Source organism: Solanum verrucosum, unplaced genomic scaffold (genome assembly GCF_900185275.1).
Source record: "Solanum verrucosum unplaced genomic scaffold, falcon-dt-bn FXZP01000261.1, whole genome shotgun sequence".
NCBI lineage: Eukaryota > Viridiplantae > Streptophyta > Magnoliopsida > Solanales > Solanaceae > Solanum > Solanum verrucosum.
Window position 1 is genome coordinate 3,955,497 of NW_026019969.1, and position 27,973 is coordinate 3,983,469.

At 35.9% G+C, this 27,973-nt stretch overlaps 2 protein-coding genes across 5 annotated transcripts; one reads left to right on the plus strand and one right to left on the minus strand.

Annotated features, from left to right (window-relative positions):
- Nucleotides 1-23,584, plus strand: LOC125816582 (uncharacterized). The gene is made up of 12 exons (XM_049496191.1): nucleotides 1-74; nucleotides 152-214; nucleotides 293-463; nucleotides 1,908-2,036; nucleotides 4,715-4,854; nucleotides 6,161-6,250; nucleotides 7,480-7,623; nucleotides 11,134-11,286; nucleotides 11,455-11,580; nucleotides 13,565-13,666; nucleotides 13,987-14,157; nucleotides 23,485-23,584. The coding sequence occupies exons 1-12, from the start codon at nucleotides 20-22 to the stop codon at nucleotides 23,572-23,574; spliced, it is 1,434 nt and encodes a 477-aa protein (XP_049352148.1). The 5' UTR covers nucleotides 1-19; the 3' UTR covers nucleotides 23,575-23,584.
- Nucleotides 23,214-27,845, minus strand: LOC125816586 (PRA1 family protein F2-like). 4 transcript variants are annotated; one of them, XM_049496197.1, is made up of 3 exons: nucleotides 26,820-27,845; nucleotides 24,365-24,448; nucleotides 23,214-23,331 (listed from the first exon to the last, which is right to left on the minus strand). In XM_049496197.1, the coding sequence occupies exon 1, from the start codon at nucleotides 27,710-27,712 to the stop codon at nucleotides 27,065-27,067; it is 648 nt and encodes a 215-aa protein (XP_049352154.1). In that variant the 5' UTR covers nucleotides 27,713-27,845; the 3' UTR covers nucleotides 23,214-23,331; nucleotides 24,365-24,448; nucleotides 26,820-27,064. The 4 variants fall into 4 exon arrangements, with proteins under 4 accessions (XP_049352154.1, XP_049352153.1, XP_049352156.1 ...); XM_049496196.1 differs by lacking the exon at nucleotides 23,214-23,331 and having other exon boundaries at nucleotides 24,139-24,448; XM_049496199.1 differs by lacking the exons at nucleotides 23,214-23,331; nucleotides 24,365-24,448 and adding an exon at nucleotides 24,565-24,761.
- Nucleotides 27,846-27,973: the final 128 nt, after the last annotated feature.

Sequence of the window (27,973 nt, forward strand, 5' to 3'; positions counted from 1 at the left end):
CTTCTCTCTGTCGTCAGTTATGGAAGACGAAAACCAGAGATTTTCGAGGCTGCTTACTGCTCATCTTGATAAAGGTTTTGATTCTTCCACTTCTTTTTCAAATACTGCAACTATGTTATTTTAACATGAATCTTGAATTTTTTTTGAACAGTTAAACAACAGGTTAAGAAGTTAATGGAGGCTGCTTGTGCAGGGGATATTAAGCTTTTCAAGAGTAAGTTTTCAATTTCAAGAATTGAAAACACTATTTTCCTTCTTTATTATGGGGTCTCAGTTGATGATTGTGAAACAGAATTGGCAAAGGGACTGGATCGTGGGAAAGGGTTGGCCGCTACGGTGGCGTCTGTGAAGGATGGTAAAGAACGAGGGGCATTGAGCTTTGCCGCTACGGAAGGACAACTTAAGATGTGCAAGTACTTGGTGGAGGAGTTGAAGATTGATGTCAATGATAGAGATAAAGAAGGTATTCTCTACTATTGAGTTCTCGTTTAGAATTAATTTGGCTCTAGGGCTTTTGTAATTGAAACTTGAGGGGTTTGAAATTTTTGTAATATAGTGGTAGAATATTCTAGACATAAAATTTAGATTTTGGTACTTGGTACTTCAGGGTAATGAAATTGAGAAAGCTATAGAATAATTAAGCTGGAAGAAACTAAACTCCCTAACTAAGTTCCATTCCACCTCAACAGACATAACGTACGCCTCCGCAAGCTGTAAGTAGCACGTGCTTATGCACATTTCCAATTCCAGAACACATCAAGTACTATCCCAGAAATTTACCCAGCATTGACATTGTTAACTATGTATTTTCTTAGGCACTATTTGGTTATAAGCTTAAAAGTTATTCATCATTTTTGGATCTACTTGGCATCAATACATTTTGGTGGATTTGCAACATTTGAATGAAGTATTTCCTTGTTCATCCAAATATTTTACAATGTTCTGGTGCCTAAGTGCCGACAATTCAAATATTTTAAGTTTAGTTTTTCAATCTTTCAAGAGAATGATATGATAGACGAAAATGTAGTACATTGAATTAAAATGGATATGAAGGTACCTTACTAGTAACAAATGTTACCTTCTCAAAAACAAACAAACAAAAAAAGATACCTAACTAGTAACATATGTTACCTTTTAAAAAAAAATATCAAAAAAAAAAGATACCGAACTAGTAACAATTGGAAGGCAAGTTCTAGAGGATAGTTGTGAGACCAACAATATTGTATGGGAATGAATATTGAACTTCTGATGCACTCAACTTGTCAACAAAATGAGTATCTTAAAACTGCCAATGTTAAATCAATGTGTAGTCATACAAGATTATATAAAATTAGAAATAATCACATTATGCAAGTAGTACACCTCAATTATATCATGTGAGAAGGACTTTGGTAATGGTTTGACTGTGTCCTATGCAGGCCTCCAAGTGCACCTATGTAGGTGTGACATTACGATAATTGAAGGTGCTAAAAAGGGATAGGGTAAAACTAAAATAACAAGAGTGGGAAGTTATCTTTTGACTAAAATAACAAGAGTGGGAAGTTATCTCAAAAGATCTAAAATCTCTAAGAATCAACACGGACTTGGCTAGAATACAAAACAATAGATGAAAATGATACATATAGGTGATTAGTTTGTTGTGATCAAGGCTTAGTTGTATATTTACATTAAATCTTGGTAGGTCAAGCATATGAATTTAGGGGACCTCAAGTTGTTGAAAACCCTTAACTTGCTTTGAAAGAGAATTTATTCGCCAATATAGGAATGGTAAACTCAAATACAGCGGAATATATGGAGGATTTATATTTACTGATTCCAACTTGTTTGAGATTGGAGGCTCTTGTTGATTGATTGATTAATATGTGCTGAAAGTGATATTGCTTTTAATATATATTATTTCTTCATAGGTCAGACTCCTGTTCTTTGTGCTGCTAGGGAAGGACACACTGCTACTGTCCAGTACCTCATAGAAAAGGGTGCAGATCCTGCAACACCCAGCACCTCAGGGGCAGCTTTGCATAATGCTGCAGGAAATGGTAGGTTTTTCCTCTTCGTTAGTAGAAGTGGTTGAAGCTTCTATATGTGTCAGGGAAAGAGTACTGGGTTCATATGCATTTAATTGCTGTACCTTGTAGCTCTTGTACATTGAACTTTTCTATTTAGGGAGTTCCACATTTTCTGATAAAATGTTAGACAAAAAAGTCAATAAATTTTTAAAATTTTTGATCGTTTGATATTAATTGATGGGATTTCGACCGACATAAGTTGTTTTGGACTTAGGACTATGAAAAGATAAAATTGTGTTGAGAAATGTCATAGTATAGAATATGCAATTTTATTTTATTTTTGAAACTGGTAACTTTGTATATTCCTCAAAAGACAATACTAAACTGTACTGGCCAATATTTACAACATGTACTTCAAATCCTCCTATCTTTTACTAAATTGAGTCTAGTACATCGATTATGGAGATAATATCATTTGAGTATAACTTATTATACCAAAAACATAGTAGCATATGACAATTTAGTTTGAATTCTTGCATACTATTCTCTATACTATCAAAAGCTCTCTTCCATATTGCCCACCATATACTAGCTGGGACAATTCTCTGAATTTTTGCATACTATTCTCTATACTACCAAAAGCTCTAGAGTTCTATTCCTTCCATATTGTCCACCATATACTAGCTGGGACAATTCTCCATTTATCTTTGTTCTTGGATTTCTTTCCTGGTTCCTCCCAACTCTGGATTGCTTCTGTGATCTTGGCAGGCATGGCCCATGACATATCCTTAAGATTCAGGAATAATCTCCATAATTGGCAGTGATTTAGCAGTGTAGAAAGAGATGGTTAACTGTCTCATCAGTTTCCCCACAAAAGAAACATCTAGAACGTAATGGTATTCCCCTGCTCTTTAAGTTGTCTTCAGTTAGTACAGCTTCTTTGGCTAACAACCAGACAAAAAACATGTCACTTTGTGTGGGATTTTTGACTTCCAGATTCCTCTCCATGGCTAGTGACTTTGAAGCTGATTGGTGTGGTTCAGCCAGTTGTATGCACAACACCTTAAAACTGCTCCTCCGATTGCCTTTTCGCCACAAAATGTCTTGACCCCTTTCCAGTCCATTAAATTGCCCAATGGTGTTGAAAAGATCTGCTACCCTTTAAATCTCCTAATCATTTGATTGTCTTCTAAAGATAAAGTTCCACTCTTGAGGAGTCCAGTGATCTACTATGGTCTTCTGTTGGTGAGATTCCAGAGAATATTGATCAGGACACAAGACCTCTAGCCTACCTGCCTCATGCCAAACATCCTTCCAAACTTCTGTTTTCTCTCCATTCCCCACTTTGATCTTTGTGTTAGCCTTAACACTCAGACCATAGAGATCTAATGGATCTCCATACACTGACCCCATATGGTGTAGTCACCTTTTTGGTCATTCAGTTGTCTTCCTCTGTATATTTTGCCTTAATGACTTTCTTCCAGTAGGACTGTTCTTCATTATTGAACTTCCACAACCATTTCATCTTAAGGGCTTTGCTCTGATTCATCAAGTTCCTTATTTCCAGACCTCCATGCTTCTTTCCCACTATCACAACATCCCATTTAACAAGTTGTAGCCTTTTCTCTCACTGTTTCCTTGCCAGAGAAATTTTCTTCTTATTTTATCCAACCTAGTGATTACACTTTTGGGAACTGAGAATTCTGACATCATATAGGTTGGTAGTTAATCAATAACAGAATTAATCAAGGTCAACCTGCCATCCCTAGAGAGAAATTGTGATTTGCATCTTGCTAACTTCATTTCACATCTCTCAACCACATTGTTCCAAATTTTATATGACTGAGATTTGGCCCCCAAAGGCATCCCAAGATATGATGTAGGCAGTGCTCCAATCTCCCCTCCCAGAACAACATTTAAGGCTTCCATGTTGTGTACTTCATTAATTGGATAGAGGTGGCTTTTCCTCCAATTAATTTGTAGACCAGAGAACCCTTCAAACAACACTAGGATCATTCTCAGTCCTTCATCATCATCACATAATATCAAGCTATCACCAGCATATTGTAGATGGGTAAGTTCACACTATAAACTTCAAGTCTGCTGACCTCAAAACCTCTGAGCCATCACTTCACTTTAGTTGATTTGATCATATTGTTCATCCCTTCCATAGCAAGTAGGAAAAAGGAAAGGAGACAAAGGGTCTCCCTGCCTCAGTCCCCTCTCCACACTAAAGAAACCAACAGGGTGTCCATTTATAAGTACTGAGAATCTCATAGTGGTGATACAATGTCTGATAGAATATGCAGATTTCCTTTTCATCTAAGTTGACATTATTATTGAATGACCTAAAAATAGTAGAGTGACCCATCTACTTAACCCCGGGTTGGCAGGTTTACTTGACATCTTTTGCTTAATCTAGTGGATTAGTCGAAGTGTCGCACATGCTGGTCGATAACATTGTTGCCACATAATCTGAGTCAGGGATCTAATCATATTGTGAAAGATATCAGTAGTTGAGATTCAGCTTTTAATTCTCTATTGGTAAAACAATGAGAGAAATCAATCAGCATGTCATGCCTAATTGTTATATTGTTATTTATAGTGGTGTCCTGCATACTGTTATGTGTGTAGCTACATGCATTCTTCAATTTATTATCCTTCTTTACATAGAATGACATTTTATTTTTCATTGTCTTTGTTTGCAGGACATATTGAATTGGTTAAATTGTTACTGTCGAAGGGTGTAGACGTTGATTTGCAAAGTGATGCTGGAACACCACTTATGTGGGCTGCAGGTCTCGGCCAAGAAGATGCTGTTAAGGTTTTGCTTGAACACCATGCTAATGTGAGTGCTTTGTTACCTGTTTAAACCCCTCTTTTCTTAAATCAAAATTACCACTGTTTTAGTGGTTGGCCTGCTGGCAATTGACTTGAGCCTTGGGGTTTGCTCCCTTTCAAGGTCTCAAGTTCGAAACCCAGTGGGTGCAAACAATTTCTGAGGGCCATCGGACTGGGTAAAACCTGAATTAACCGTGGTGCACTTGCGGGAAACTCCTTGCCGAGGGCCTGTGCACCCCCGGGATTAGTCGGGGCTCAAAGAGACTCGGACACCCGGTGCAAATCAAAAAAAATTACCACTGTTTTAACATTTCTCACTAGACAAAGTGGAAAACAGTTGTATGGTTCAAGTGTTAGCTTTCTAATGACTTGAAGCTTCCTAGTGGGTTTTAATCAGTTCATCATTGTTTTGTAACAGGGAGAGAGGTTATTTTCAAACATCACCACCACCCTTATCCAAACAAATTTCACTCCCCCCCCTCCCTCCCTTCAAAAGGCAAAATGAGTCAGGCCACATGTGAGGGGGCGTGTTGATAAATAATAAAAGTATCCCCTCTCTAACAACTTAAGCTTTTGCCTTCTAGATGAAGTGGTTCCACAACCAAACAAGTCCTTACACACTTCTCTTTCACTGATCTATTCAAAAGGTGACCAATTAATAGATGTTGAGTTCTTTCTTTCTTCTCTTGTTTTATGTACTTTCTTCCCTTTGCTAAACAGTGTAGAGTTTCCACTCCTAACTTGCCTAGGCTTCTTTTCTTCATGCTTTTCAGTTTCACTTAGTTGTTTGTTAGTGTTGGTGTTGCGAAAAAGAAGTTTTAGTAAAATAGTTAGCTTAGATATAGTATATAAATTAGCTTTTGTTTGGTGATTCAACTTAAGATAAATATCTCTTTCACAAATTTTTCTTTCACATACAGAACCTGATTTGCATTTCTTACTCGTTAGAGAGAGTGACATAGAAATTTCTATATAAAAGGTATTCAATTTTCTTCAATTTCACCTTAGCTTTTGTATAGATTACCGAAATCATTAAAACTGTCCAGACTTTCCCCATCGATTTTGGTCAAAGTACCCAAAATCGGTTGACCAAATTGGACATGGATCCCACACCCACACCCACACCCATGTCGTGTCGACACGGGTGCGGCACCAAAAGTGAAGAGTCCGAGCAACTTAGATTTCATTTGATGCATTCTTCTCTACTGTTGAGGATGGGTTTGCGGAAGGGGGGTGGGTGGGGGTGAAGATACTCTTTTAGAAAGTGTTATTTCTATTTGTTCGTATGGTCTAAAGAAAGTTACTTTGTGCAGTTTGATGCTCAAACAGGAGATGATAATATGTGTCCTCTGGGATCAGCTGTGGCAGCCAATTCATTGCCTTGCGTGGAGCTGTTAGTAAAGGTCAATAAAATTCTATTTTCTCCTTAAAACTGTATATATTTGTTAGATTGTTCTAGTCTATCTATATGCTCTTTAAATTGCTGAATCCAATTGAGCATCTCGAAGAAGTTGTGTTGCAGAAAACATGTGGTGCTGTTGTTTGATGCATTATCATTCTGCACTTTGCTATGTGTTGGAACCATGCAAAATTTGTGCTAGATCAAATCACAAGAAACTGCTTTGATCATACGGGAGCCATGTGAAACTTGATTCTAATACACCTTTCCTGAAACTCTCAATTTTATTTGTTTTTGGTAATAAAACAAAATTTTATTAACCAAGAGTGAGTTATGTACAAGTATCAAAAAAAGCTGAAATGGACAACCCCATTACAACATATTAACTACCAGCTATCAGACTACAAAACTTGCTACTATTGACTAGCACAATTCAGCTAAATGAATGTTTAATGTGCTTATTTATTTTTGCTTAAAAAATGTGCTTACTCAAATATCATCGGGACTAAAATCAGACTTTAAGAAGTGATTAAACGTGATGTGATATTAGCCCAAAAGAAATGTTCCATGAAATGAGAAGTGAATGGAATTCAAAGTATGTAGGGTTATACTTGCAAAGAGAGGAGTCTGTGGAGTCTCGCCTGTTGGTTACCTATTGTTTGGCACACTAGGAAACATATCCAGAAGTCCATTTCCCTTGTGCTGCTGCTTGTTGTAGTTGTCATTCCCTTGTTAAATGGCTTGTTAATATGTGATCGTGTTGTTCCCATGAATGTATGTTTATCAGCTCTTCTTTGATCTTCCTTTTTCATTCTATAATTCATTCCATCTGAAGTTATGTGTTCTACTTTTAAACTCTATTGTAAATACAGAGTACACCTTGCACAGTAGCACGTTTAGTTCTTATGTATCCTTCTTTGAGCATGGTTTGTCGAAATGAAGACTTAATCCAAGATGGTCTATTAAGTAAGGCATCCTTTACCTGCTGGAGAAAACATTGCTTACATATTCAAAGATGGTTTATTGGTAGAAAAATAAAATTATATCTACTGAAGCAATTTTTACATATGCCACACCAAATTCGAAGTGTTGTTGTTTGTGGGAACACAAACACCTATTTCACTTATAAGAATCGTCTTTTTCAATTTTTCCATTTTGCTTTGTATTTTGCAATGTTGCTTGGTTAAGCGTGGCATCTGTCTACTTAAGGCTCAACTTCTTTTGTGTTACCAGGCAGGGGCTAATGTCAATGTTAAGACTGGTGAAGCAACAAGGTATGGTGAAACAACTCCTTTGCTCATTGCTGCTCATAATGGTAATGCAGAAATTGTTAACTGCTTACTACAAGCTGGAGCTGATCCTAATGCTGCTGATGAGGTAATTGAGAAGAAAATCTAACAAAATATAAATTCTTTGTTGTTTCAATATATTTTGGAAGAAATTTCCAAGGGATCCTTTTTCTTTTTATTGTTGGAAGATGATTCCAAGCAATTTTAAGTTTTATTTTCGTGTGTTTTGTTTATCTGCAAGCACATGTGAATCGTATTCCTTACTGTCACTTTCTAGTCTACTTCCCACTTTTCAGATTTGACATGCATAGTTCGGTTTGGGAATATGTTCTTAAACCTGAACCTAGAGTGAGAACTAATAATCAAAGGGGTCGTTTGGTGTGATGGACAAGGAAAAATAATCCCGGGATAAGTTTTTAGTACCCCTTAATTCTTTGTTTGGTTATGAAGTGTGGGATAACTTAAACCTTCGGGGTGGCCCAATGGTTTGAGCTTGGGACTTCCATGTTGGAGGTCTCAAGTTCGAAACCCCTTGCCAGTGAAAACAAGGAGTTTGCCTTCTGAGTTGAGCTCATCGCACCAGGCTTGCCTAGTGCGGGTTACCTCTCCTATGTGGTTTGTGAGCTATTGCATAGGAGCGGGGGTTTTACCCTGTGCGCACCCAAAGGGTAGCGGCTGCGGGTTTCCCTAATCATCAAAAAAAAAAAAAAAGTGTGGGATAACTTATCCCAGGATTAATAATTACGACTGGGATAAGTTATCCCTACTTGTGGGTGGAATACTAATCCCGGGATAACTTATCCGGGGTAAAAATGTAAAATAACAAAAACTCCCCCCATATACACCCTCATTTATACATCACTTTTACATACATGTATGTTCAAATAATTTTTAATACCATTAATAATAACATTCACTACCTTCACTAGTTGTTATTTTTATGATTATATATTTTTTCATTAAAAAATTACACTATATAAATATAATTTGTATTTTATGAATATATTAGAAGTTAATTTATTTGACTAATTCTTATGTTTATTTACATTTTGATTTCTCTTAAAAAGTTCACTCCACTATTGAATTACATATTTTTAATTAAATAATCTTTTAATCACTTGAAAATTTGTATTTTATATATCAATTAAAATGAAGATAATGGTTATTTTACTATGTATGAGTGATATGTGCTTAAATGAAGTGACATCAACAATTAAATCTTTTTTACTTTAACAAACTTAAGATAAAAGTTTTATTTTTAAGCTAAATAAGATGGATGCTTTATGTTTAAAAACACATGGCATAATTATGAGAATGCGCACACAGAAAATATTTAAGATAAATAAGATGATTTTTTTTTGTTTAAGAGTGAATAATTAAAGCTTGCAAAGAAAGTATAAAAAACTAAATAAAATGGAGGGTATTTTTGTAACAAATAGGTTATTCTTAGAAATTATGCCATGTATATAATTTGAATATGACAAACCAAACAACCAATAAAAAATAATCTCAGCATAACTATACCCATTATAACTTATCCATCATAACTAATCCCAACATAATTATGTTGAGAAAAATATTTGACTTCAATACTAGCACATTCTCCAATGTAGTGTCTTTTCATAGAATATGGATCAAATTTAGGTATGTAAATCAACTAACAGATGCTAATACAAATTTGAGTAATGAGAAGATGTCTCACCCACAACTTATGATCCTTCATCGTGTAGTATAACAGGAGATTGGAGCTCATTTTGAAGGTATGCATGAGAGATCTGGCACAAACAAGAAATATTTGGTTGAAAGGGGAGTGTCAATTAGAAAACAAATAAAACCAAGATTAGGGTCTACGTATTTTACAAATTGTGGTTTCTTAACTACCTTCTATAAGAAATTGTAAACCTGACCATTTTTGTTAGAATATGAATAGGAACATGAATAGTATATAGAATCCGACTTTGATAAAATTGTAATATAGTATCTATTAATAGGATCTCAGTGTAATGATATAGAGATGCAATTCAATAATATTTTTCTCCTATATTTCTCACATGGTATCAGAGCTTTTACGATATTGTTAGAGAATAAAAAAGCTTCCGCTGTCGGTGGATAGCTATAACCTATACATGTTTCCCGTCTAGCCAATGATTATGTTAGCAAAAGTTGGGGCAATACTATATGCATGAAGAAAAATCATGTTGAGAAAGACTAACTTGAGAAGCATTCGGGACAAAGAAAGTAGTCACCGTGCTTCTTCTCAGTGGCTTCTTAGATTTGATTTGTGTAGCACCGTGCATCTCTTCGATGACTACTTTCTCATATCCGATTTGCGTAGCACCGTGCATCTTTTCAGTGACTACTTTCTCATATCTAAATTGCATAGCATCGTGCATCTTTCACTAACTAATACCTCATATCTGATTCACGTAGCGTCGTGCATCTTTCTAAACTACTTTCTCATAACTGAGTTGTGTAGCACCGTGCATCTTTGACTCTTTATGGTGACTCATCAGATCTAATTTGCATAGTTCTGTGTCCTTTCGGTGACTCTGCAAATGGTAGTTTCACTTTTCATTAGTGTTGTGCGGAAACCAACACTAAGAGGTACAATGTCTCCCTGCAACCAAACCATAACCGGCGTGCAAGCCTGATCCGGCCAGTTTTTTGGCAGCTTTCTTGTTCAAGGGTCTACTCCTTTCTTGATTTCAAAACGATTTGTATATTTTATATCAGATTTCGAGGACTTTCCGGCAATCATTGCACTGTTTTCGGCAGATCTGAGTTTTCCAACAGTGTTCTCTTTGTTTCAGATTCATTTTATAAATTACTTTGACAGACAACAACAGAATTTTCTCCTCAATGGTAATCTTGCAATGTATTTCAGTTTCGTGACTGAAATATTTGAAAAGGAAAGATGAATAACAAGAAAAATAGTGATACTTCCTCTCCCGGGAGATCTGAGTTTTCCAGTAGTGTTCTTCTCTTTCAGATTCATTTTTGCCAAAGGGTTTACTAAGATATTTGGGCTGAATTAAAGTGATACTTTTCTCTCTCGTGGTTGAAATAACATTTCAGACAGGTTTAGAGGTAAACTGAGACCTGTTTCTTTGGGGTTGTGACAGATCCAGCTGGTCCGATCTGGGGTTCAGATAATTTAGCTGAAGAAAGTGCAGATAGTGCTTTGCTTTGCTGCATTCTGTAATATGTCTGTGAAGCTTTCTTATAGATTACTGTTTGCTGAAGTCTTATGCTCAATTGTCTCATGCCTTCTGCATTCCAGTGAGAACCAACATCTATAGATGTAAGAGCTGGTGTATTATGTGTGATACCTCTACAGATATGACTTGATGGGACCTGGGAGTCTTCTTTTTGTCCTGGTCTACTGTATCTTTAATATAGTAATATCTGATTCATTCTGATCTAAATAAGCGACCCAGTGTCTGTACTTAACATACATTTGTATGGGTTCCCTGGTATTCAGAACTTCAATTATGAACTTTGTTAATTTCTGAGCAAAGTCGCTGGAAATAAAAAATCAATTAGCAATTTCTGAGGACTGGTAATTCATACCGAAATTTAACTTTTGCTATCTCTACAGGATGGTAATAAGCCAATACATGTTGCAGCTACAAGAGGCAATCGGGCAGCTGTTGAAGCTTTATTGGCCGTCACACCACAGATTCAGAGTGTTCCTGAATGGAGTGTGGATGGAGTCATTGAGTTTATGCAATCTGATTATAGGAGAAAACAGGTACTTAATTTGTCTTTCTGTAAGATAAATCGCTGCTGGTTTTGGTCTACTGCCTTAACTCAGAGTTGGTTTTAAATATTGGTACTGGCTAGGTCAGTGACTATTTCCTTTCCTTCTCTCCTGCAAACTTCTGCATCCTTTTCATTATCTAAACTGTGATAATAGCAGGAAAGTACAGAAGCTGGGGAGGAAGCAAACTATGGCGCTAATCTAAGATGCCTACTTACGAGGCTGGAGGATGAATTCAAGGGATTGAAGCAAGAACGTATTATTCCAAAGAAAGATTTGCCTGAGGTCTGTTATTGGTGATCACTGTTTTCAATTTGTTATCAATTTGTACGTGAAAAGTATTAACTGTCTCCTTCTGTTGTATTTTTTTAAATTTGCCTTTTTGTATAATATCAAGAAAGTGGAATATCATCACAGGTTTTGCTAGTTTTATCCTTGTGATAGTAATCATTTAACAGAAATGAATAAGCTTCTATAGTAAGGATAGTGCTGGCAATTTCAGCCCATATTAATGAGATCAATTCATTTAACCCAGATTTATACTTTAATTGGGTAAATATGGGTTTTAGCCTATTTTTAAAATCCATAAAAATATGGACAAAATGGGTATCCATATAGATCCAATAACACAATAACAGATCCCTCGGCCTGCAGAGAAAAGGACCAGGCCAAAGACCAGTACCTCTCCCAAAAGTTACCATTTCTCCAGAGACACAGTTGCTGCTGCTTGAGTGAATAAAGGCAAAAAATATAATACTAGAAGCCTCATTACAAATAATGAGATGAAGAAGCAGAAAAATCTTTTTTTTTTTTCCTTCCCTTTTTTTAAAATCTTAAATACCTAAGTAAAATGATATGTAAATTATGATATGGAAGGGGAGGCTGTGTTGTTGTTGGTTATCGTGCATGTATTTACTAACATTTGTTTGGTTAATATGCAAAATCACTCCTTTATATGTAGGAATACAAAATAGTTTGGCTTTAATATGAACTTGATAGGCATTTTTTTTTCCGGAAATGAAAAAGGAATTTGATTGAACTGCAGGTATCCAATAACAACAACAGCATGATTTCATTCTCTAATTTGATAGCTAACAATTAGCTAAATTTAAAGCTTGGTGGAAACCAACATAAATGGAATAGTTTTGGATCTTTGTAGTCTCCATAAGAAAGAAAGAAGTTTAGAATAGCAGAGACGGATTCAAAATTTTAATTGGATGAGTTCTAGATTCTGTTTTTTTCTTTTAACATATAAGTTCAAAACTTAATATGTATAGATTTGTGAAGAATGGCAGTGGAGTCTGGTTTGCTGAAAGATTATCTCCATTGTTAAAACTTGTAAGACAGAGCATAGTGTTTTTCATTTGTATGCTTTCTTTTCTCTTTTTTTAATTCCTTATTGGGTTTTGGTGTGTGTGGGGTGTGGAAGGGGGTGGGGTGGGGATCTTGGATTTCTTTTCTTTTCTTTTTTAACCTCTTTTATATTATTTCTTGCTCTTTGAGGTTGAAAAAATCTGCAAGATTCTTTAAGGTGTGAATTTTTGTTTTTTTACATTGTGCCAATGAAATTTATACATTGGCTTTAGGATATTAAAGTGGGTTAAAACCCTTTTATTCAAGCCATATTTTACCCATATTTAATGGATGGATTGCAATCCAATCCATTTTTGCTCAAATCCATATCCAATTTGCCACCTCTAAGTTAAGGGTAGTTATGGCACTAAAGTAAACCATTTCTGAAAATGGAACAAAGTGAGTATATATTTTACTTGTGTATATATTATCTTTTGTTCTTGCATTTTTTCTGGTTAAGCAGTCTTGACGACAGATTGGAAATCTCTCCTTGTGAATATGATAATACATATGTGAAACATGTAAACAACAAAATTGAACTTGCATGTGCAAGTATATGTAGTAAATAACATAATAAACACTGCATCTTGGGGCATGAAATTAAAGTCTTCAAGAAGTCCAATGAACAATGTTGTCGGAACAGTTCCACGTTTGATTACAGTACTGACCCAATGATCCTAGGGCATCAAAATGCATAAAGTTTCTCTTATAGTCGTGAAATTATACCAGCGATGTGGTTCTAGACTCCTGTTTCAGCTGCCTTCAAATTGCACACAGTATCAATATCTTTTTATACTCTTTGTTATTACTTGTATGCATCTCTTTTATTTGAAGTACCTCAGAACCTTGTGTTGGAGAAAACACTTTACCGGTTAGTGCTAAACATCTTGCATTGGCATAATTGATTGATTTGTAGGTGACTCCTGAAGCAAAGAAGAAAGCTGCAGATGCAAAGGCGAAGGGAGACGAGGCATTTAAGAGGAATGATTTTCCTAGGGCTATAAATGCTTATGCACAGGTACCTATTAAGCTTATTGGATTTCTCCTGAATGTTTCCCCAGTAATTATCCTCTTCTTGGTGCAAGTATATGTATTTGTTGAGAATATAACTAAATATTAAAAAGTGTGCTCTAAGCTAATAGCTTAAGCTTTTATATAAGATGGTCATACACTTCAACATGGTATCAGAAAAAAAAAGAATTTCCACATGATTGGCCATGAAAAAAAATCAGGCCCGCACGTGAGGGGGCGTGTTGAGAATAAAGTGTGCTCTCTCTTATAACTTAAGTTTTTAGATGAGATGGTCACGGCTCACTTGTGTTTGCTGATACTCTGCAGGCAATCAATTTTGATCCAACTGATGGCACTCTGTTTTCGAATAGAAGTCTTTGTTGGCTCCGCCTGGGGCAAGGTGAATCTGCCTTGGTTGATGCTAAGGCTTGCAGAGAACTTAGACCAGATTGGGCAAAAGGTTGTTATCGGCATGGTGCAGCTCTACGTCTATTGCAGGCATGCCCTTCTCTCCCTGGAGTCAAATTTTGCAAACTTGTATGTATACCTATATGATATTCTAATATTTCATTTTCAGAGGTTTAAAGACGCAGCCAATGCTTTTTATGAGGGCATACAGATCGACCCTGAAAATAAGGAGCTCGTAACTGCTTTCAGGTATGCATGTTGAGACTTGAAGCTCTTCTGTTTCTGTATCCAAGTTTTTCTCATTGTTGTTAGGTACTAATATGATTGCAGGGAAGCTATTGAGGCTAGTAGAGAATTTCATGGCACGGAACAAGAATAAGTTAGAAAGCACATTCTATTCTGTAGGAAGAACATTTTGATGTTTTGCCCTCTAGTGATTTGTTCTGTTGCATCTTCAGCAATCTATACTCACTGTTTTTGTTAATCTCAACTTTTCCCTTCTGCGTTATTTTTCAAAATTTATTTCATTCTGTTTTTTTTTTTCATGCTTGGGGTTATGCATTTTCTTAATTTTATTTATGAAAGTAACAAATAAAAGGAGAAATCATATATAGATATATAATGAAAGGATGAGCGAATAAATAAACAAGAACAAAACCAATTTCTCATATAAGTAGTTCTATTAACAACAATGAGAACTCAAGAGTAACTTTACACATTTTTGAATAGAAAAAGGCTGGACCTTTTAGATAAGTATTCGCACCCGCCCCGCCCAGCACCGCAACCTGCAAAGTTTTTTTCCAAAAAAAAACAATAATAAATTAATTCGCCCCGCATTTTTAGATTACATGTGAATCTGAGTTGTGCAAATGTCTTGGTGAGGAGGTGTTGAGAGGTTTGATATAGTGGGGATAAGGAGAGACAAAGATAGGCCGCATAAGTATTGAGTAGAGGTACTTTAGACAAGATATATTCCATCTCCAGATGAAAGAGGACATGACTTTATCTAAGAGAATGTGGAGGTTGCTTATAATTCATGTATAGTCTAGATTAGCGTTTGTTGTAATATTAACATTCAGACATTTTAATCTTAATGAAAACAAATAAGGCCTCGGTATTTTTGTAAAATAAGATATGTATTTATTTGTACACATATTATTCTCCACATTTATATTGTGTAAAATTATACTCTCTCCTACGTTCCCTTAAAATTTGAATTTTAACGCTTTTTCCGAAGCTCGGCAAGTTTTTGTCATTTTGTGTAACAAACAAACTGCAAAACCGTTGCTCCGTTTTTTCCCTTCTGTTTCAGTTAGTTAGTGTATAAAGAGCACAAGTTTCTGCAGAAACCCCAAAAAAATCTTCTCTCTTTCTTCAGTTATGGAAATGGAATACCAAAACCTGCTCCTCTTACTGAAGGTTTTGATTCATTCTTCCACTACTTTTTCCTTTCTTCAAATACTGTAATGTTATTGAATCTTGAAATTGTTTTGAGCAGCTCAAAAACAGGTTATGACGTTTCTGGAGTCTGCTTGTTCAGGGAATGTTGAGCTTTTCAAGAACAGTTTTTTCAATTGAAAACACTATTTTCCTGTTTTATTATTTTGGGGTCTTTAGTGGATGATTGTGAAACAGAATTGGCAAAGGGACTAGATCATGATGGAAAAGGGTTGGCCGCTACGGTGGCGAATGTAAAGGATCCTGAGAAAAGAGGGTCATTGTACTTTACCGCTGGGGAAGGAAAAATTGACTTGTGCAAGCAAGTACTTGGTGGAAGATTTGAAGATTGATGTCAATGAAAAAGATAAAGAAGGTATTCTCTACAGAGTAATAAATTTGTCTTTCATTAATCATGAGTTCTTGTTTAGTAAGAAATTGGCTGTTGAGATTGAAACTTGAGGGGTTCTTTATCTTTTTGCCGCATTAAAGTATTGAGGGTGAGATGCCTAGTATATTGTTTTCTAATAATGGGTGAGTTGGAAGTTTTGAATAATGTGTATATTTTGTATTGGTAACTGTTTTTTATTTAAGTTTAGTTTTTCAATATATTTTGTAACTAGTAACAATTGGAAGGGAGTAGTTGTGAGACCAACAACATTATATGGGATTCATATTACTGATTCCAACTTGTTTGAGATTGAAGCTCTTCTTGATTGATTGATATGTGCTGAAAGTGATATTGCTCTTAATATATATTATTTATTCATAGGTGAGACTGCTGTTCTTAATGCTGCTAGGCACGGACACACTGCTACTGTCCAGTACCTCATATATAAGGGTGCAGATCCTGCAATACTCAGCACCTCAGGGGCAGCTTTGCATAATGCTGCAAGAAATGGTAGGTTTTTCCTCTTCGTTGGTAGAAGTGATTGAAGCTTCTTATTGTGTCAGGGAAAGATTCCTGGGTTCATATGCATTTAATTGCTGTAATGTTGTAGCTCTTGTGCAGTTTAGGAAAAAACATATATATATTGAGGCTAAGCTCTCTGGCTTTTTTTCATTCATTGTGAGGAGAAAATGGAAGAACTGATCAAAAGGTCCAGCAGACTATCTGAGGGCTGTTGTAAAACCTAAGCAAATCAAGGGAGGAAGAGACCAACATTAACTCTCGAAAGGCAATGCCTCAAGACTTGGATAATATATTCATGCAATGTGCTATAAAGAAGGTTCTTAATGGTTTCTCTTCAACTGTTCTCCAAAAGTGGACTTCAAAAGGGTTTTGCATTGGTAAACAACAAGAAATCCACTAGAATCTGTGGAATTTATGATTTGAGCAAGTTTTGGAGAGTAAGAACTAAAACCATGATGAATTGGTCAAAGTTCTTATCTTAAGCAAATAAATGCAGAAAAGGTAACCAAATAAGGTTATAATTAGCAGTAAGAAGCAGAGATGGATAGGGTGGGATGGGGTCTGTTTTCTATTTGCTGCATAGTTTTCAGGTCACTTTTCTATTTTCAGCTGTTGAAAACCTAACTTTGGCTTCTGTTTTGCTGGAAATGTTATGCTAACTTGTAAACTAAATTTGTAGAGACTTAGGGTGTGTTTGGTATGAAGGAAAATGTTTTCCATGGAAAATGTTTTCCTAGAAAATGTTTTCTTGGAAAACAAGCTGATTTTTGACTTATTTTCTCATGTTTGGTTGATGAATAGAAAATATTTTCCGAAAAAGATTTTTAGTGTTTGATTTATGAATGAAAAATATTTTTGAAAAATTTCTTTTATTTTTACTAGAGTAGAAAATAATTGTTGAAATTGAAAATATTTTTTAAAAACAAACTTAATTTTTTTTTGGGGGTGGGGGCTGGTAGGGGGTGGGTGGGGGGGTCGAGGGTAGGGGTGAAAAATTGAAATTTTGAAGTTAAAAATATTTTTTAAAAATAAACTTAATTTTTTTTTGGGGGGTGGGGGGTGGGGGGGCTGGTAGGGGGGAGGGTCGAGGGTAGGGGGTGAAAAAATGAAATTTTGAAGTCGAAAATATTTTTTAAAAACAAACTTTTGAAATTTTTTTTGGGGAGTAGGGGGGGTGGTAGGGGGTGGGTTGGGGGCTAGGGTAGGGGGGTCGAGGGTAAGGGTGAACAAATGAAATAATGTTTTTTAAAAACAAATTTAATTTTTTTTCCTTTTGAAGAGGGTGGGATAGGGGGCTGGGGGGAGGGGGGGCGAGGGTAGGAGGTGGGGGGTGTAAAAAAATAAAAAAATTGAAATTAGAAATATCTTTTAAAAATAACTTTTAATATTTTTTTGGGAGGGGTGGGGGGTAAGGGTGAGGATGGGGTTAAAATATTGAATTTAAAAACAAACTTTAAATTATTATTTTTTTGGGGGTGGTTGGGGGGGCTGGTTTGAGGGTAGAGACCAAATAAATTGATTTTTTCAACAATTTTTTTTTTAATTGGAAGTTGGAAGAGAGTTTTGAAAAATGTTTTCCTTAAGTTTTGAAGGAAAGTCATTTCCCTTAAGTTTGACGAAAATGAGTTGATTTGGAAAACATTTTCCAAAACTTTTAATCCAACCAAACATGAGAAAATTGGAAAACATTTTTGTTTTCCTTCATACCAAACACACCCTTATATTCCCTGAACATTTGGTCTTTCTCGCTTCATTTGCCTTTTCTTTCCTTTCTTTCTGACAATGTTACATCTTTTTTTTCTCAATCGATGACTTGAAATGACCCTAGATTACTAGAGCTTCAAAGAACTGTAACGTAAATATGTATTCTGATATTGTAATTTATGCAGGATTGGATGATCATGTCAATGAAAATGTAGTAAAGAAGCTGACTGATTTTCATTCAAGTTAGAATGCAGTCAAAACTTCTGTGTCTCATTTTTTTGTTTGTCTCTACTGATAAAAGCCAGAGGTGTATCCAGGATTTCGGTAAGATGGTGCACGATTACGAAAAAATGTTTCTTAAATATAAATTTGATCAGTTTGACTTTTAGGTTCTTAATATGAACCATTAAATTTTAAAAATTATAGGTCCAAAAAATATAATACTACTAGTTTTAAATTTTAATATACACATTTGATTTAATTATATAAAAAAATTTATACTTCTAAAATTTTTAAAGAATTTTCAATGTAACACACTTAAATTTTTTGAAAGATTTAAGAAAAACAAAAGAAAAATTAGTTGAAACGCCAAAAGTGTAACCGATAACCACTTGGAGAGGTGTTACTCAAAAACAGAAGATAAATATAAGATTTAAATTTCTATCCTCACTCAGAGAGGTGCACCATATCATGATCATATTATTAAATGATACTTTGAACGTGAGTTCACATATCTATATTTAAATATTTTTTTAACATATAACACTACTATATATGATCTAGAGAGGGGAGCATGGGTTCACGTGAACCCATGGCACCCCCTCTAGATACGCCCCTGATAAAAGCGTATCATGAACACGAAGAAGATCCATCTAAGTTAACTCGATGATAAAAGAATGGTGGAAGACCATCTTGACATGCATTTGGTGGGCCATATGAAAAGAAAGGAAAGCTAAATGTTTTGAAGGGAAGTGCCCCATAGATTTTGTTTTTCATTTGAGTACTTCCATAGCTACTTCATTCTTAGTGCCTTACTCTTCTAAGTAGTATGAATGTGAATGGGGTATCATGACCATAAGCACATAAAAGAAACACCACAAGTGAAAATATATTTGCAGGTTTATTTTCCTTTGTTGCCACATAATCTGAATTGAGAATCTAATCATGTTCTAATGTATGTCAGTAGTTGAGTTCTTAGTGTCAGCTTTTAATTCTCTATTGCTAAAACAATGAGAGAAATCAATCAACATGTCATGCCTTATTGCTATATTGCTATTTATAGTGGTGACCTGCGTACACTTATGTGTGTAGCTACATGCATTCTTCTATTATCTTTACATAGAATGACATTTTATTGTTCATTATCTTTGTCTGCAGGACATATTGAATTGGTTGAATTGTTTCTGTCGATGGGTGTAGACATTGATTTGAAAAGTGATGTTGGAACACCACTTATGTGGGCTGTAGATCACAGCCAGGAAGATGTTGTTAAGGTTTTGCTGGAACATCATGCTAATGTGAGTGCTTTGTTATTGCTTAACACTTCTCTCTAGACAAAGTGGAAAGCAGTTGTATGGTTTAAGTGTTCCTTATCTAATGACTTAAAGCTTCCTAGTGGGTTACTCAGTTAATTGTTGTTTCATAACAGGGAGAGACGTTTTCAAACATCACCATCATCCTTATCGGAAAAAAATTCACCCCACCCCTCCCCTTCCCCTCCTCTCAATAGACAAAAAGAGTCAGGCCACGTGTGAGGGTGTTGATAATAATACAAGTATCCCCTATCTAGCAACTTAAGCTTTTACCTTTTAGCTGAAGTGGTTCCACAACCAAACAAGTCCTTACACTCTTTTCTTGTGCTGATGTATTCAAACTCTTGTTTTATGTACTTTCTTCCCTTTGCCAAACAGTGTAGAGCTCTCTCTCCCAGCCTGTACAGGTTTCTTTTCTCACCCCCCCCCCCCCCTCCCCCTTCCCTCTTTCTTTTTCTGTTTTTGATAAGTATTGACTTCACCATTTTCTTCATGCTTTTCAGTTTCACATAGTTGTTTGTTAGTGTTTGTGTTGCGAAAAAGAAGTTAGCTTAGATATAGTATATAAATTAACTTTTGATTGGTTATTCAACTTAAGATATTTTTTCTTTAACTTAAGATGATTTTCTCAGCTTTTTTTGCATACAGCACCTGAGGATGGGAAAAAATCAAGTCTTTCTGGGTTGTACTTTTTCTCATTTTGATGCATTCTTCCCTACTGTTGAGGATGGGTTTGCAGAAGGGGGTGGGGGTGGGATGAAGATACTCTTTTAGAAGGTGTTATTTCTATTTGTTCATATGGGTCTAAAAAGGTTACTTTGTGCAGTTTAATCAAGTAGGAGATGATAATATATCTCCTCTGCAAGCAGCTGTGGCAGCCGATTCTTTTCCTTGCGTGGAACTGTTAGTAAAGGTTAATAAAATTCCATTTTCTCCTTAAAACTGTATATATTCATTAGATCTATATGTACTTTAAATTGCTGAATCCAATTGAGCATCCCCAGGATTCAACAAGCTCTTCTAAAATAAAACTAGGAGCCAGAAACTAACAAAGATTCTTTTAAGATAAAACCATAATAGAAAATAGAATGAAAGGTTTCTCTTAGAGATATATTGTTAGAGTTAATTGTACAGCTTGATTAATTAACATGTAGCTTCCAGAAGTAACTAGAAGAAAAGTAGTTAGTTAGGTGTTGTCAGATTAGTCATTAGCAAATTGTATAAATACATTAGAGTAGCTAGTCTTTTGTAACAGTTTTTACTCGATCAAATACAGTTTCTTTCTTCTTCTCTCCTTCAACTATTTTTCCTGTATATTCAATTATGTGTGGGAAATTAACATATATTAATCTCATCATCCTTTGTGATAGAAGGGAAGATTAAATTTATTGGGAAAAACACGAGGCTAAAGCCTCCAACAGATAGTGAGAAGGATTAATGTAATTAAATCAATGGTCAAACCATTTGTCACCCTAAATGGTGGTAAAGGGACAAAGACAATAATAGTCATTTAGTGGATGAAACGTTATTCCTCCAACGTCTATGGAATTAATGAGAATGAAGACGCCAAAGAATCAAGATATGATGAAGGCCTTTAATTATATTCAAGGCTATTATGAGGAGAATAAATTGATTAATGAGGTATTCAATCATATTAAAAGCCATTAACAAGATATCAAGAATGAATCTAGACAATGATATGAATATTTTCTTTTGGGATACTAAAATCATTTTTCCAACATATTATGCATTAAACTGAAAAAAACTTCTTGACTACATAGGATTATGAATTTTGTGCATCTTACTTTTCATGGCATAATCCAAAGCAAGAACTCAACTCTACCTTCGGCGACGTAGTCACACCATCGCCAACATAGTCAAAACCTAGTCGCAACTTAGCTTATGAGAACTGTCTTTTTCAATTTTTGCTTTGTATTTTGCAATGTTATTTGGTTAAGCGTGCCATCTGTCTACTTAAGGCTTAACTTCTTTTGTGCTAAAAGGCAGGGGCTAATGTCAATGTTAAGGCTGGTGAAGGAATGTGGTGTGGTGAAATAACTCCTTTGCTCGTTGCTGCTCGTAAAGGTAATGCAGAAAGTGTTAAATGCTTACTACAAGCTGGAGCTGATCCTAATTTCACTGATCAGGTAATTGAAAAGAAAATCTAACAAAAAAATCTAATTTCTTTGTTGTTTGAATATATTTTGGAAGAAATTTCCAATGAATTTTTCTTCTTTCAATTGTTGGAAAGATGATTCCAAACAAGTCATTGTTAATTTCTGAGCGAAGTCATGGAAAAAAGTCAATTAGCAATTTCTGAGGACTGTTAATTGAAATCGAAAAATAACTTTTGCTATCTCTACAGGATGGTTACAAGCCAATACATCTTGCAGCTAGAAGTGATAGTCGGGAGTCTGTTGAAGCTTTATTGGCCGTCACATCAGAGTGATTGAGTTTATGAAATCTGAGAAATTGAGAAAACAGGTGCTTAATTTGTCTTTCTGTAAGATGATCGCTGCTAGTTTTGGTCTTCTGTCTGAACTCAGAGTTGCCTTTTATATAATGGTACTGGCTAGGTCGGTGACTATTTCCTTTCCTTCTCTCCTGCAAACTTCTGCTTCGTTTTCATTGTCTAAACTGTGATAATAGCAGGAGATGACAGAAGCTGGAAGGCAAGCAAACAATCGCCCTAAGAAAGATTTACCGGAGGTCTGTTATTAGTGGTCACTGTTTTTTATTTTATGTGTGAATTTTGGGTCATTTCAATTTACTTGGATTTTACCCATATTTATATGGATTGGATTGCCACCTCTAAGTAAATGGTAGTTCTGGCACAAAAGTAAACCATTTCTGAAAATGTAACAAAGTAGTTCTTGTATTTTTTCTGGTTAAGCACTCTTGAAGACAGATTGGAAATCTCTCATTGTGAATATGATAATACATCTGTGAAACATGTAGACAACAAATTGATTTTGCATGTGCAAGTATATGTAGCAAATAACATAATAAACACTGCATCTGGGGGCATGAAATTAATGTCTTCAAGAAGTCCAATAAACAATGTTTGCTTACGGTTCAATGACTAGGGCTTCAAAATGCTTTAACTTCTTTTATAGTCGTGAAATCATACCAGCGATGTGGTTCCAGACTCCCGTTTCAGCTACTTCAAATTGCACTGAAGATCAATATCTTTTTATACTCTGTGATTCCGTTGTATGTTGTTGGAGAAACCTGTTTACAGAATAGTGCTAAATATCTTGAATCGGCATAATTGAGTCGTTTATAGGTGAGTCCTGAAGCAAAGAAGAAAGCTGCAGATGCAAAGGCTAAGGGAGACGAGGCATTTGACAGGAAGGATTTTGCTGCGGCTAGAGATGCTTATACGCTGGTACCTATTGGGCTTATTGAATTCTTCCTGTATTCCCAACACTAACCCTTCCCCAGTGAAATACCTGCAAAAGGGAAAAAGAAAGAAGATAATGATGAGATGAAGTAGTCATCCTCTTCATGTTGCAAGTAATTAATAATGTGTATGCATTACTTACAGAGCTCACTTGTGTTTGTTGATACTCTGCAGGCAATCAGTTCTGATCCAACTGATGGCACTTTGTTTTCCGGTAGAAGTGATTGTTGGTTCCACCTGGGGCAAGGTGAATCTGCATTAACTGATGCCAAGGCCTGCAAAAGACTTGGACAAGATTTGGCAAAGGCTTATTATCGGGAAGGTGCAGCTCTACGTCTATTGCAGGCGTGCCCCCCTTCCTCTCCTGGAATCAAATTTTGCCAACTTATATACCTATATGTTCTGATATTCTAATATTTCCTTCTCAGAGGTTTGAAGAGGCAGCCAATGCTTTCTATAGGGGCATCCAGATCGACCCTAATGATGAGCTCATAACTGCTTTACAGTATGCTTGTTGAGACTTGGAAGTTGTTTGTTTAGCAACTGCAGATGACATATTTCTCTAGCATCGAAGAAACTTACTCTAATGCAGTAGTTTCTATATGATTGCAGGGGTACTGTTGCTGAAAGGGATGCTGAGTCTGCTAAAGAAATTCATGACATGGAACTAGAATTAAGTTGTGTGTCATACAAGAGTTAGAAAAGCACATAATGACAGAACCAAGTAGCCACTTCTTTTGTCCTTTTCTTTGGTAGTTGTAAAAATGGATCATTTTGATGTTTTGCTCTCTAGTGATTTGTTCTGCTGCAATTTATAGACTCACTATTTTTGTTAATCTCAACTTTTCCCTTTTGCATAATTTTTCAAAATGTATTTTCATTCCTGTTTATTTTTTCTAAGTGGAGGACCATACTTGGGGTTATATTAAGTACAGAACTTCTAAAAAATATCTGTAAAATATTTAAGATGTAACTGGCCAAACTAAATGTAGTATTGTAGTGGATAAAATTATGTCATTTTGATATCAAAAATCAAAATTATGTACACTCTAAACAGAAAGGTAAAGATGAGCAAAATAATATAGCACAACTATTCGTAACTATTCAATACAAAAGATTATTATTGCAACAAGTGAAAACATTTATGCAGGTAAATATTAAATGTAAAAATACAGCCACAGGAGCTATAACGACAGTTAAAATAGTCTTGGAATACAGCAACGTAATGTCAGGGGGATTATATTTCACTTGGACACTAACACTTTCCAGAAGCTTGACACAAACGGAGCAGGATTTGAACAAGGTTACCTTAATGTCAAGTAGCAGATTGTTGATTGTTATGACAATGTGAATATTCCTCTGCTATCTGCAGTCGAACAAAATACTGGCAACCTGTACAGTATGACATCTGATTGTGCAAAACTAAAGATCACTGGAAGATTTGCACTCAGCAGAGAGTATGATACATGCTTGAACGTAAAAACGATAGCTACTGTAACTGCGAAAAGTTTAGATGTACAGAGTGATGACTTGATAATTCGATAAATACAAGACTCACCTATTTATCGATGTCAAATACAAATTTAATACTTGTCAAACGTGAGATAATATATAACTTAAGACTTCAATGATCCTTAGAGAAAAAGATCCATTCTTCATGAAAATAGGAGGCAGAACCAATGATGATTTCCTTTTCGATTCATCCCTGCAAACTACAACTTACTTCAAAAGAAATGTTAAAGCAGATAATCATGGAAACTGGAAAAATCTGCAACTTGCAATTCGTCGAACAAGTTGCTGGGAAAATGGTCAGAAGGCACTGGCAACCAAAATAGCTACTGAAGAGTCATGATACTGATAGAGAGTCCTGGAAACGAGGTCTGGTATCACCAGAACAGTACCAAAAGAGATTAAAAAAAAATCAGTACAGTACCACCAATACGATCACCGAAAATAAGCAAAGTGTGAATGGAACAGTCACCGGAATTAGGAAGGTTGCTGCCGGAATGGTCACGTAAGATTATAAAAAGAAAAAAAAGCTTCAATCGGACAAGTGACATAACACCTTGCCAGTAAATCATAAGTAAGAGCCTTTATGTCAGAGTAGAGACCTAATTTTGAGTATATCAAACCCTTTTTTCTTTTTTTGGTTTCCCACCCGGTGTCCGGAGCCCGACTACATCCAGATCGGCGCTGCAAGACTCATTCGAGGGTGGCGCTTCAAACAGTATTTTCTCCCGAAACCTCTGGTAGTATTGATTTGATAAAGCCACACGGACATAAAGGCTCTACATCTTAGTATATTCTGGGAAAACATTCAATTCAATTCAGTATCTCACTTTGAGTATATCATAGTTCTTCCTCTTAGTCTTGTTTCTCAATTTGATAGAACTAAGCAGATACTTGATCATGTCAGCCAACGTAGTATACATGATGTAAATATTCTTTCTGAGGAATTATACATCAATTAAACATGACATTAAGGTACAGATCAAAACCGTAACAGAAGATGATAATTTTTATAAAATTTCCCTCTTCCAAACTTATATTATCAGTATGGCGTACCAAAAAAATATTTCTGCGGCTAGACATTGGTACTTGCTTTGACACACCAAAGTTAAACCAGATGTAATTCAGGTAAAAACATGAATATATATGTATTTGGTCTTCCCTTGACCATAGGACATGCATATGCAAGGTCATATTAGCATAAACAGCAAAAGGATTTGATTTCTTTCTTAACAGTAATAAGTCAGCTTCCCCTGAGCGTGATTAGCTTGACTACAAAGTTACAAACAAAGAAGGTTAACAATACTTGAGAATGCTACCATAACAAGAAATTTCCCTAGTGTGTTGTATATGCCTTGGAGATTTCAGCTATAAGCTATCAGGTCTATAATTTTTTTGACAAGGATCTGTCAAGTATGTGCTGTCTAAAAGGAAACAGTAGCATATTCAAAAAAATTCCAGTTCAAGTTGCTAACTCCCGTGTGACAACCAGATTTTATCTACGTGATCACACAGACATGAGAAAGAGCAATCCACCTTACTCCTTTGAAGGTCATGCATGAACCTTCGTAGCTGAATTCCAGCATTGGAATTGCTCTGATAGGTGTTAATAGTTACGGAAGAACACTACTTAAAATGCATTGCTGGCAAGGGGAAAGAAGAAGGGCAAGAGAACGAGAGCTAACGGACAAAATATCAGAAACAGAGTAAAAGACAAAACAATTCATCCATTGTACAGCAAATCACACACCTAACTCTGCAAACACAATGCCAACTGATACAACATCAAGCTACTAGATCAGATTACGAACTAGCTATGCATAAATGAACAGTTAGATAGAAGCCTAAGAAATTCAAACAGATGGAAAGATGGATAACGATGGGAACATAAAGCAACAAGGAGCCGAGATAACAGCTTGAGAAGAGGGGTAAAACTAGAGATCAGGCTTTTTTGCATTCACAATTGCTGATTTTATTCATCCAAACAACAAAAACACTTGGAGCCAAATAAATGAAGAAATGTGACTCTTTTTCTTTCGGATAGGCAATAAAAAATTGTACAAATTGACCTAAAGATTACTTAATGATAATGAATACATAGATTCAGCAAAAACTAGCCAAATTTTTACTTGAGTACAATGGCAGCACTTTGATCGACCCTCATTTGTATCATAATCAAAACAAAGTAACAATCCCAATTCATAGCCCCTATCCTACTTAAACTCGAAAACAGGGTTGAGGCAAAAAGAATCACCTTTAACGATCTTTAGGCAGACAGACACCTCCAAGCAACAAATCTGCTCTAAAATTAGAAATGTTCCTTCACACATTACACTTTCCAACCACTACTTCACCCAAACTCAGCACCAGAAATAAGCCAAATTATCAACAAAAGATCTCCAGTACCCACATTTCGCCCAATGTAATCCAAGAACAATTAACAAAATCTGTTCTTTCAAATTTCCCATATAATTTGAAACTGCAACAAATCAAAATCCACTACCTATAACTAGGCCTGATTTGTTCCTCACTGACAACCGAAAGCAACCCACCTTCGGCAGCCTCATTCTCATCCAAAAACAAATCCTCAGTTCCCCTTAACGCCCCATGAATTCCCAAAACGAAAAACCCAATAATCAAAGCAACCAAAACATTGAGACCCACATGAGTAAGCGCCAAGGCAACAACAGTAACCAATCCTAACCCAACCAAAACAAGCCGATCATCCAATTGGGTTCCCGAAATTACAATCGCTTCTTCACGGAAATAGTACAACCAAGCTACAGAAATAGCCAAAAAGACAATCATAGAGATAGGGTGGTAAACAAGGCTGAGGAATAGAATAACAAGGATTACCATAACGTAATTGACACGGAAATAATTAAGGTTCCTCCTCACCCGGGTAATCGCTTCAGAATAGTTATAAGGAAGAGAGATAATGGTGTAGTCAAAGAACACACGCCATGAACGGCGTGTAGCCATGTCGGATCTGGTGACCGTCGATGGCCGCGGCGGCTGTGGTTGTGGTGGTCGTGGTAACGGTGGACGAGGTGGTTTTCTGGCGGAATGAGGGGTGGTTTGTGGTGATGCTGGTGGGGTAGAAGTTGGAAGGGTACCATAATTGGAAAGATTTGCAGAAATTGCCATGAATTAGTATTGGAGGGGAGAAGGATTCAGATGATGAATGTTAGATTCAGAATATTCTCCTTGTTCAGAATTTCTTCTCCCCTTTTATACCTTAAAAGAAATTGGAAGCTTCAACAATGGACGTGGAAGACAGCTTGAGGATGAATTGTCCTCTTGCTTTATAAGCATGACAGCCATGACCATGACTACGGCCAACATGTACCAAGTGATGTCAATCATTAATTTGTCACTTGGATCAGTATTTAGTTACGCGATCGTTTA